The 12,243-nt window shown below is 46.9% G+C and overlaps 1 protein-coding gene across 1 annotated transcript in view; it reads left to right on the forward strand.

Moving 5' to 3' along the window:
• CLDN16 (claudin 16) overlaps positions 1 to 5,275 on the forward strand; it is a 7,151-nt gene extending 1,876 nt beyond the window's left edge. The window contains exons 2-5 of the mRNA XM_009635618.2: positions 2,881 to 2,983; positions 3,244 to 3,408; positions 4,602 to 4,793; positions 5,136 to 5,275. Of these exons, the coding sequence (XP_009633913.1) occupies positions 2,881 to 2,983; positions 3,244 to 3,408; positions 4,602 to 4,793; positions 5,136 to 5,275 (600 nt within the window). The remainder of the gene's footprint in view (positions 1 to 2,880; positions 2,984 to 3,243; positions 3,409 to 4,601; positions 4,794 to 5,135) is intronic.
• The last annotated feature ends 6,968 nt before the right edge of the window (positions 5,276 to 12,243 follow it).

Raw genomic sequence — 12,243 nt, forward strand, 5'->3', positions numbered from 1 at the left:
CAACCAGGTTACGGCAACACAGAAAGCAGTTTAAGCTGGTTCACTCCGTGTGAGCGTCAAGACAAGCCTGGGTCAATTTTTGCAGTAGTTTGTGCTGGAAAAAACCCGTAATCTGCTTCCCAACAAGCACTGTATTGTGTACACTGTCCCTCCCTCTTGCAGGCGGATTAAAAATATTACCACTACTGTTAAATGCTGCCTGTTTTACTCTCGTGCTGGGCTTGTAATCATTGTATGTTGGCGTCTTTTTACAGTGCGATAAAACACTGTGACTAACATCACTCACACGTTTGTCTTCTGTGCTTTCCCCAGAAGGGGAAGTGTGTGCTTGTTCCGTCATTTTTTGTATTAGAATTATTTTAATATTAATTATACATTATGCATAGAATATAATTATATATATATTACAGTCATTAAGCAGTTTATGTTTTACATGCATACTTGTATTAGGGAAAGCAGGTCGTGGCAATGAGTTTCGTAATCCAGGTGGGAGATGAAGAGTTTGGCTGTGGTGCTTAGCTTCTCAGCGAGTCCTTGGCTGGGCCCAGGGAAGCTGGAACAGATTTGCTAGGGGGGGAAAGAGGTGAGGGGGAATTAGTGCTACCAACATGGTGTATGGAGAAACCCATGCCCGCCCATGACGCCCCAGCCAGCCCTGACCCCTCTCCCGTTTGCAGCAGCGAGTTCACGCATGCCTGAGGGTCTGCGCTGTCCCGAGCGCGGTCTGGGAGCAGATTAACAACCAGAAGGACAAACAGTGCACAAAGCAGAAGAGAGCAAGGGATGGCCAAGAAGGTTAAGAGGCAGATAACAGAAACTGGAATAGCTGGGCAGTGGCTCAGGCCAGCCACAGTTTCCCCCTCCGACGTCTGTTCCCATCACTGCTGTGCCAGGCAATGAGACATTTATCCCTGGCTGCGCATGTGCTGCATGGAGATGGGCTGATCCCGCTTCTGCCCGCGCTCAGCGCTAGCAGGAGTAGGTGACAACCGAAACACCCCAAGAAACACAAAACATTTATCAAGCTTTTTCTAGTCTGAGAAGGGGGTTGTTTCACAAACTAGACCATGATCACAACTGTTGCACCTTAAGCCCTCTGTTTTGCTTGGAGGCTGACAAAGCCTGGAATCCTGTTAGTCTCTTTATAAATAATTTAGACAAAGCTGCTGCTTGTAAGATTTAAAAAACAATACTAATGCGAGCAAGTGAGGAAGAAACTGAGAGTATTAGCAGAATACATAGTATGAATAAGCCTACGGTGGCTTGAGAGGAACATGAAATTATATAAATACAAGTGGAACAAAATGTAATTTAATGAAAATATGGTAAGTTCAAGCACAGCCTGAATGGTGGTGAGTTAGGGCAGAAGAGGAGCTGCAGCTGAATTAAGAGGGCCATAGTAAAAACTTACATCTAATATAAACATGGCAAATTGTTTTACATGACACTGTTCTCTTGAAAAACACAGAATCAATGAAACCATTTTTTTCCAGCACTGCTTCTCAATTTTTTGTGATATTTTTCATTAAACCTGCCCCAAAATCTCAGAAATTGTAAGCAGTTTTCACCGTCATGAAACAAAACACATAGATTGTTTTCATTCAAACATAAATAGCATCTTTTTTGCCCGTCTGAAGTTGTGAGTCATTTTTACTCACCTTTTACCCTCGGTGCAGTATCACAGAGAAGGTGTACAGTTTGGCTCAGATGTTGTGTTGTGGAGAAAATATAGTGGTTGGCTATGGACTTCAATATATGCTGAATGAGATTTTGTTAAGTGGCTGAGGTGTGTTATTATCTGCTTTGTGATTTCCGCAGTGCAAGAGAAATGAATTTATTGTGTCCTCCAAGCAAGCCCGGTCCCCTTCCCCTGAGTGAAACCCATTCCCTGGGAGAGATCTCTCTCCATTAACTGCAGCGGGTGTCGCTGGCAGCAGCGGGGCAGGCTGGAGTCCAAAGCTGTGCTGACATTAACTCCGCTCCTTGTATGAGCAATTCCAGGAATGTTTTAGAAGTACTTGTTGCTGTATTTGCATTGGTAATGAAAATAGCTCCCATATTAAAGTGATTTATGAAAGGCTGGGCTGGGAATGGTATCTACGGCTTCAGGACAGCGGAGACGATTAGCCATGATGCTGGTGCGACGTATGCTGAGTCTGGATGTCTCAGCGATGAATGTGGCTTGGGCACGCGCGGTCCCATAGCCGGCAGCGCACCAGGAGCCCCGGGGTCAGGATCAGTGCTGGCTGCCTCTCATTTTCCAGCCAGTGTTTACAGCTGAGTCACTTGGGGGCAGACCTCTACACGCGTCTGGAGAGGGGCTCACATCCACACCTCCGCTCGGCAGCAAAGAACTCCTTTACCCCGCCATGGCCGCCTCCCGTTGTGGGTGCCCAGCTCCTGGTGCAATGCCTGCCCTGCCAGCCATGCTCCCCTCTGAGCTGCTCCTTCTCGGCAGGAGGATGATGTAAGGGGAGCGTGGACAGCACAGTCGTAGGTCATCTGGTCCATAGCCCTGCCCAGCTCAGCCTAGACAAGCATTTGGCAAGGAGCAATCAAACCTGCTCTTAGATCTCTCCCATCAGCCAACCCCCAGCTCCTCCCAGAAATTTCCTTCAGAATTTTTATCCTTATCAATAGGAAGGTTTTTTCCTAATGTCTAGTCTGAATTTCTTTTGCTTTCATTTAAAACCATTAGTAATGGACACAGAAAACTGTCCTTTTTCTCCATCCTGATGCTTTTTTTCTTCTTCAAGCTAAACAACTCCAGTTTGCCATCAACGTAACTGGACCCAGATTTCTGTTGAAAGGCCTAGCCGACCATCCACTGTGTTGGTGCATATATCAACTTACGGTCTTTTTTCTCTTCTCAACCCACAGGTGAGTACAAAATGCCGTGGCCTGTGGTGGGAATGTGTCACAAACGTTTTTGATGGGATCCAAACTTGTGATGAGTACGACTCCATCTTCGCTGAGCACCCTGGTATGTAAGAGTCAAAGATGTTGCTACAAGTGGTGGGGACACCTGAGTGTAGACAAAAAGAGCATCTGTTCTACTCAGTGACAGATAATTTGGTGCATGTGTGTGTTAGATCCATGTTTCATTTTTCATTGAGGTATTACTCCCAGGGGAAGCTGGAGAGATCTTCACCTCAGAAAAAAATGTTCCCACGGGATCTGACCCCGTTACCCGCCCACATTTCCACTCCCTGTGCACTAGAATGATCTGCTTTTGTCCTGCAGTGAAGCTGGTGCTGACCCGAGCCATGATGATCACAGCAGATATCCTGGCAGGGTTTGGATTTCTCTTCCTGGTCCTGGGACTGGACTGCGTAAAATTCCTTCCCGATGAGCCGCTCATCAAGCTGCGCATCTGCCTGGTGTCTGGAGTAACGTTACTCATTGCAGGTACTCGTCTGCTGCACCCCCACCCTGCAGAACACCCTTTAGCAAAGGGGGGAAGATTGAAAGCCTTCTCTTATTTGGGGGAGAGGAGCTGGTGATTTTCTAGAGGGTAAACATGGGGGAAGGACCTTTATTTGCTTTATTTGTACAGTATAGCTTCCCCTGTTCACTGCCTGCCGCTAACAGCACATAGCTGGGTTTATTGCTTTCATTTCATGTATTGCCCAGGTGACTTGGCTCTGAGTTGACTGACTTCCATTTACTGCTGGTTTATGTGAAGAAGTCGCTGTTGTTGATAAGGCAAAGAGACCTAATTGCTGAAGGACTAGAAAGTCCTGGCATCTGGGTTCAGTTCCTGGCTCTGCCACAGATTGTGTGACCTTGAGCAAGTCACTTAGCCCAAAATCTCTGCAGCCGATCTCTAATAAACGGATAATAACACATCTGTCCCTCCTAGGTGATAAATACCTGACTGACTGAGGTGTTTTGCTGTCACAACCAGTGGGAGAATTTGAAATGCAAAAATAAATAGACAGCCAACTAGGTACCAAATAATTTTATTTGACTTAATGCCAATATTGAGCATCTACCTCTGCTTCAGCGTTAGTGGATTTAACACATAACTCACCCTAGTCACCCTAGTCACTGGGAATGCGTGTAAAACACGAGGTACTTTTAAACACCCTCTACTCAGCACCTAAAGTTTGCCTGGAAAACACTGTCAAAGTTCTGAAAGTCAGAACAGATTAGAAAATTAAATTCTTGAAGCAACTTTACAAGAAGTTGATAAACAAGCTGAGAAGGGAGGAGCTTTCTGCCTTTTACTGCAGAAACCTGAGTGCTGCCAAGTGGCACTGGTGGTGTCAGTGAGTGCCAAGCAGCGAGGCAGAGCCTCCACCTGGCAGCGCTCCGTAGGAGCCAGGGTGAATCCGCCAAAGTGACCAGGCTGAGACTGAACAGGGGCCAAAACCTGCCGTCCGAGGAAGGTCTTCCCATCCTAAGGTCTGACGCAGCAGAGAGCAGTCTATAGCTCCTGATCTATATCTATATCTATATCTATATCTATATCTATATCTATATCTATATCTATATCTATATCTGTATCTGTATCTGTATCTGTATCTATATCTATATGTTTGTGATCTCCTCATGGTCCATCTGGGAGCTCTGTGTGGCACCTCCCTCCTGTCCTGCAGGTCTCCCAGGCATTACCGGCTCGGTGTGGTATGCCGTCGATGTCTACGTGGAGCGCTCCTCTCTGGTCTTCCACAACGTATTTCTGGGCATCCAGTACAAGTTTGGCTGGTCGTGCTGGCTCGGCATGGCGGGGTCGCTCGGCTGTTTCTTATCTGGAGCCCTGCTCACGTGCTGCATGTATCTCTTCAGAGGTGAGGAACTGTGGCAAGGCTGAAACACAGTTCAGAGACAGAGCCATCACTCGGGGCGTGCTGCAGGCACACAGGGTGGGAAAAGGCCTTCGGGGACATCCTGCAGGACGGTTGCTCATCCCCAGGAGCAATATCTTCAGCTGTAAAATGGGAATAGTGTCATTTCAGCAGCTCTAGAAAGTACATCAAAGTCTTCAGGTGGGAGCTGAGGTGTAAGTATGACATCAGATGTGTTATTATGTCGTACCTTGGAGTGCTGCTTTCTCTGCATTTCGAGGCTTTGCAGCTGAAAGTCACCAAGCAGTCACTAGCAGGTCCTATTTCTCTCCCTGTCTCTCACAGAGACCAGCCCTGGAAGACTCCACTCTCCTTACTCCTGGAGGAAAGGCTATTCCTCAGCTGGGACAATCGTAACAAATGTGCATTTGCCATCCTCGCAAACCGCCACTGCCAAAATGTACGCAGTGGATACAAGAGTGTGAGGAGGAGGGACACGCTCCAGAAAGAGCTCTGCTTCAATTTGTATTGGGTTGTACAGAGACCCGAGCTCCTGTGGTTGTGATATAGATGCAAAGTTAAATTTCAAGGATGTACTGTATGCTACAATGTTTGCATTATGAGAGCTTCAAAAAAACCTTCCTTCAAGACAGTAATCTATGAGAAGATCTTGCTTTAGGGAACCCTGTTGTCTTGAGTGCTGAGGCCACTTGCATAAACACAGGCTGAAATAACCAACACAAACTCTTTCAGCATTTGGCTCAACGCTCGGTATGAGTGAGATAAATCAGCCACTCCTGGATCAGACCCCAGTGTTCCACATGAAGATTCTCAAACTGTAGGATGGATCTGCTCCGTGTCTGGCAATGTGCTGACAGAACGTACAAAGCAGAAAATACAGGCGAAGAGAGAGACCGATCATCTGGCCAACATCTGGACCCTGTGCACCCAGCATGGGGGTCTGCTCCTCTTAAAGGCAGCTGGAGAGTTCAGTAGAAGATAAAGAGCTGTGGTAAATGCCTGGCCCTCTCTTTGGCCCATGAACCTCTGCACTGAGGAAACACTGCAAATTCAGGTGCATTTTTCCCTGCAAAATACAGTCCTTCTCAGTAAGTGTTAAAATGCACATTACAGGTGCTCTAGACTTACTGAGATCTGGAAATTGCCAGCTTCTTTCTGCTTGGTAAAAATTTTGCCTGGACAAAGACAAAGTGAGTGAAGATCCAAGACCTGACCTTGTGCATGACAATATGTCTATACCAGCTAGAAACTAGGATAAATGATAGTAAAATCTATCCCTTTCTATCAAAAGGTATTTAAACCCAGTTCAGGACTGCTGCCCCCTGCTGCAATCCAGGCTGCCATAGGCTACCTACATAGGCCGATGAGGCTACCAGCATTGGCCGTGTCCTCACCAGGGCTGGTGAAAAAACATAGTTAAACACATTCACTAAGGATGGATGCAAAAGTGCTGACAGCCCTTCCATGCCTTTGAAGGAAAGAGAAGCTGAGACACGGTTTTCTTAGGCTTGGTAGGAAGTGCCCAACTGCAGTTCTGTCTACCTTGGGCACCACATCATACGGTCATGGGTACCAGGGGTTGAGAAAAGGCTCTCAGCACAGAGATATACGTGTTCAGGGGGAGTGGAGGAACAACAGCAGAGTCTCAGAGGGATGTGCACAGCCGTGGGTACTGAGGCTCCACCAGAGGTAGGCTTCCTCCACTGGTGGGGAGACTGGATGGAGAAACTCCCTTCCTCCCCACAGGCAATATGAAATGAATCTGTATTTTATGTAGGCCAGAGGGAGATGGGATGGCTGTGGAGGGAAGGGGCATGTCCCAAATAGCACCTCTGATAGCCCCTGCGATGGAAGATGAGGGGCTGAGTCCTCTCACGGATTTTCCTGGAAGCAGCATCTTGTGCTGCAGCACAGAACTGACCAGCAATGGTAAAACACAACCCAATCCCGATCAAAAAACACTCAGGCCATGGGACAGATGGGACAACAGCAGGTCCATATGGCTTTGCTACAGGCTCAAGCACCTCCACAAGGCTCAGACCATAATGCAACCATCTCAGCAAGAGCCCTCGTGGCAGCGCTGCTGCCCAGGCAAGGGAGGCTTCGTGCCTGCAGAGTTCATGCTGCTTTGGTTGGCAGACCTTTCGGTTAGCCAAACTGAAAGCAGCTTATTGCCAACACATGAGCTATATTGAACAGATGTAAACACAGTAGGAGAAGTGACGGAGGCTTTTTCACAAAGTCCTGAGAGATGAGGAGTACAAGAGTTATGAGCAATGTGATGAATTCATGGATTATACCAAGAATGCACGAAGAGATGTGGAAGTGATAGGAATTTCTCCCTGTTATTGCAGAAAACTGGAGAGGCAAGGCCAGATCCAGAGCTTTTTTTTTTTCTTTTTAAAAACTTTTTCACAGTCACATCAGAAACACGCGTTTGCTGTGGGGTTTTTTGGGGTGGAAGAGCTGGAGCTGGTATGCTGTGCTGGGGGAGGGAAGCTGCGGGGATGTTTGTGGGTCTGGTTCCTGAGGGAGGAGAGATGCCCGACACCCCCGGCTGCCCCAGCACAGAGATGCTCCTCAGGAAGAGGTACTGAGCAAAGACATCACTTGGACTAAAATCCTGAATCAAATCCTTCCCAGACTATGCAGCCAGCACGTTTGCTCTCACCACTAACACTCAGGGACACCCGCCAGCCTCTTGTTGCTGTTTTCTACAGCTCTTTCTGAGGCACGAAGTTTATCTCTTGCTGGGAAGATTTATTTCTTGTTTAGCAGAGAAGAAATAGCCTGGGATCACCTGCTAACGCAGGTGTAATAGCAGATCTCAGACCATTGATTTCTCCTGTTCTTTTTCTCCTGTAATTTGTAGTTGAGGAAACTTCTGGGCCTTTGTCCTAACGGTCTTCAGCTTGTTCTAGGGTGGTGGGAGGTGTTTTGTGACTTGCAATGCATGGGTCACACCAAGCAGCGGCCCAGTGGACACTTTGGGATTAAATGTGCATGCCCTGGTCAGGGGTGAATATAGCGGACTGGTCTCAGTCGTCCCTCCAGCCCTGTGCTCCTCCGGGGGGTGCACAAATAAGGTGCACGCATACCCCAAACACTACCTTAACTCAGGGTGGGTCATCCTGAAATATACATGTATACCGAGAATGTTGCGTAAACGTTTGTGAGCCTTTCTCTTCCTCAGTATCTATGTAGAATACGGATTAATTCTTTACCCCTGCTCCGGTTCTAGCCACACTCCACGATAGCTTTTGAGGATCTGTCTCCTGCACAAGAGGACTAGGAGAAGGTCACAGCAAGCCTTAGGTTTGCCGGGTTAATGTTTTGTAACAACCAGTCCAATGCTGCATTGCTTCATTATTCAAATCCTGCTGACAGTCTATCTGATGTTTTGATCAGTTGTTAATATTTAATTGTTAATTCACGGTTTGATTTAATTCTGACTCTGATTTCTTGACTGCACTGTTCACTCCCCATTAGCTCATTACCATGCCACAACACAGGTCTGCTTTAGTTTGGTTGTTTATTCATTAGCAAGATACCTCCCAGAAAGTACACAGGACTTACTTTTTCCTGCAAAATCACAACCAGTCCCTAAGGCTGATGACGTTGCAGGTGAGCTCAGATATTAAGGCATTTCCCTAATACCTACCTACATCCCATTAAGCAGCAGCTCACTAGGAATGAAAATAGATGGACTTTGCCTTCCTGATGGCCACTGATGGCTTACCAAGGCTCTTTGCTCAGCTGCAATTTCCACCTGAGGCCCAACATTTAATCCTTCAGTGCCAACAGCCTTTCAGGCTTCTCCAGATTTTTCACTAACTTCCAAGGAGTATTTTTGTATGTTTGGGCATCTCAGCCTCATTGCTTCGTTTCCCAGGGTATAGGCAGAGCCAGGGACTCAGCTGAGAGCGGTGACTCCCACGTTTCCTCCCTGCTGTTCCCGCCCCATGGTGTCTACTTGAATCTGGGGCTCCCCGTTGCCCTCTCCACTGACAGCACGCAGCTCGGTGCAGTCTGCCAGGGAACCCGCTGTTTGCAGGTTATGGAAAATAGCAAAATCTTGTAGGTAAGCTCTTTCCTAAGTTGATTTCTTGCCTTACAGATAGGTATTGATTTCCCATTTTGATACAAGCAAGTGAGAGAGAGAATAAAACAATGACATCCACAATGGCTGTCCTTTTCTGCATGCAGTATTTCATCCTCTCACTACCTCGATCAGCCTTGTTCATAAGGGCTCTTAATAATTCCGGCTGTGATTAGGACTCACCCTTGCTGTGACCTTGTGAACGAGATTATTTCCTACTGCAGCTGCACAAATATTTCCTGAAATATGGATTTCGCGCCTTTTCACACATATTATAATGTGATTTTGGTGTGAATTCAGTAGATCTGAACAATTATTTTTAGTAGATCAGAATGTTACTTCAGAATTCTGTTCTCCTTACATATTGTAACATTAGTGAGATATAATAAATGCAGTTGCTTTTGAGCGTCATGTTTCTCGAACCCACGTCCAACTTTCGCCCAGAAAGGTGCTTTGCTAGGTGACCTGCTCTGTCTCCGGTGAGGGAAATCACCATTCTCCTGCAAGGACACACAAAAGGCGGTGGCACAAACAGGACCAGCCCTTGGGAAAGTGGGGTGTGGTTTCGGAGGCTGCCCAGACCCCAGTGCACGACTACAGCAACAGCTCTTCATCAGCTGTAGACTTTATCCTCAGTTTAGACACATGTACTTATAGTAATTTTATAAACTTTCCAAGAGAGAAAAGTAAAATTCCACCAAGAAAGTGAGGTTTTCTCTCTCAGCTGGGGCTGGACCCCCACCCCCCCAGTTTGGATCTTCTACATCTGTTAAATATTGTGGGCAAGCAATTAATGACTGAAATACTATGTCCATTCACTGTTACAGGGAGCGGAGAACAATTTTCTCCTGGTAGCTCTTGGGTCCCTGCTGTAAGATGCCTTTGAGCAAGAAAGGAAAGAGCCAGACTTGTACCATCTAGTGACCCGGAGAGAGGCAAGCATCTGTCCCCGGCCCCATCCTCTTCTTTCCTGCGCGAAAGCCTTTAGCCCATAATCCAGAGTCTTCAGATGACGATAAAAAACAGATTAATGAGCATTTCTATAATTTTCCCATCTTTCATGTGCAACCTTCCTGACAGCCCTGACCGGGACCCTGTTATGACTCAGCTGCCTTTGGTTTTGTTCTATTTTGCCTGAAAGCCAGCTTATTACTTTATTATTCAGCTCTTGTTGTGTGGAGGTGAAAGTCCAGCCATGTGCCTCACCACGTTCCCTTCGTCTTTTGCTTCCAGATGGCCACCAAGCAATTAGCTCCTCTGCACTGCTCCCGTTTCCCCCTCTCAAGGCTTACTGACCACAAGTTCCCCAACAAATACATCTGCCTTCCAGGGTTTTCTGGGTTTTTCTAGAGCAGTTTGCCATTTCTTCTCAAAGTCAGCAGGGAGCATAAGTTAGAGGATGAGGGGCAGCCAGAGGGTCACAAATGGCTCGACTTTCCTTATAACTCTGGAAATGTCAGCCAAACTGCATTAACTGCCCTCATTAAGGGATGAGTGCTTACAAAAGCATAAGATACCAGGTAAAATCTCTGCTTTTGTAAGAATGGGAACACAGGTCTGGAGAAATCTTGCCTGTTCTGCTGGAGCACCAGGGAGAAAGGGGGCAGGCTGGGAGAAACCGCTTTCGTAAGCAACAGTAGGTCAGTGGGGCCACCCTAAATATATTTGTAGAAGGAAGGAACCCATCCTTTTCCCCATTTCAATGATCAGGAAGCCAAGGACCAGGGCAGTGCCCACTAAACCCCCTCTCATGGTACTCTCCTTCTTCATCCCAAGCCAGCAGCAAGTTCAGTTTGTGTGTCGTGTCCCCGCTCCCCAGCAACCCTACACAAACTCTTTTTGCAGACGGGTCCAGCTGGAGCCTCATTTTGTGGCAGCCCATGGCTTTATTTACTGTAAGCCATTTGACACAATTTTGATGGAATAATTTTATTCCTTTTATGCATAATTAAAGCACCCCAAACATGAAGCTGAGTGCACTTGAATGCACACTAGCAGCACGGAGACACAAACCTGCTCCTACGAATGTTTCTGCAAGAGCAGCAGCCTCCTGGGTGTGCTGCCGAAAGCTTCGCTTGCCCTCTGTTGGGTGGCTGGGGAAGGATTTACCGCCTCAGTAATGAGTGCCGCTTACCGGACCTTGTGAAATAGGGATGCAGAGTGATGGAGGCATTGAAACCAGAGCAGTTCTTGCTTGTTAGCCTCTCCAGCCATCTGATTAGAAGGTGACATTCAATGAAATTAAAGGCAGTAATTTCTTTAGAGCCAAGCAATTAATAAGTGGGAGATGGTAATGTTTTATACAGCTTCTAATGCAGACAACCTGTGGAGTTCACTTCCACGAAGGGGTCACTGAAGCAAATGCAGTGTGTAGGTGGGAAGGAAGTGATGGCTGATTTAATGCCCGCTAGCAGGCTACACAAGCTGAAGTGACAAACATAATCAAATCTCATGCTTCAGGGCATAAATTGAAGGGGCTGAGTAGGGAAGGCAGTTATGTATATAAAAGGTCTGATCCTGAGAGGTGCTGATTGCTTGCAATTCTTACTAAGTTCAGCCAGTGAAAGGACACTCAGGGATTGCTCGACTTCTCTGCTGGCTGAGGCTGTGCTTGCTAATTTTCCTTATTAATAATCCCTGTAATATTTTAGCCTGCTGGCACAAACATTCATTTTGCTACAGTAACATTTATTTCCTTTCACACAAGAGTCAAACATTAAAGTTGCTTCTAAAATAAGATTTTATGGAGATAATTTGCAGTGGTGCTGGCAGAGAATTTGTCTCTCAAAATATGCTATAATTCTTTATCTAGCGAAGGTGCTTATATAGCCTCATTATAAGAGTATGTGAGCACTTCATAACCTTTAGTGGATTTATCTTCCCGGTTTCCTCCTGAGCAGAGGAACTGGTACTAACCCTGCTCTACAGGTGGGGAGCTGCTCCACGAGGCAGGTGGTGGGCTTCCATTAATATTTTGGGGTACCCAAGATGGACCCAGCTGCCCACTTTGACTGTGAGCTCGTGGTTCCCCAGGCACCTGACGCACAGTACGAGGTGTGACGTTTACCTTCCGCACCTAGAGGCGTCTGATTGTGGCCCCCAGCCCTCGCCACTGAGGGAGCAGAGGTCAGGCAGGCTGAAACCAGCCTCCAGTGACCTGCCCGTGACAAACAAAGGCAATCTTTGCTTTCACCTGGAATCCAGCTAAGGGGGAAATTTGGCATCTTTCCTCTGTAATTTGAGAACTAGGCAGGCTAATACCTCCTAGGAATGGCTTAGGTAGAGCTGATCCTGCTTGGGTATAAGGCAGTCTTCTTGAAGTCTCTTCCCATC

The sequence above is a fragment of the Egretta garzetta genome, unplaced genomic scaffold (assembly GCF_000687185.1).
Source record: "Egretta garzetta isolate BGI_Z169 unplaced genomic scaffold, ASM68718v1 scaffold333, whole genome shotgun sequence".
Classification (NCBI taxonomy): domain Eukaryota; kingdom Metazoa; phylum Chordata; class Aves; order Pelecaniformes; family Ardeidae; genus Egretta; species Egretta garzetta.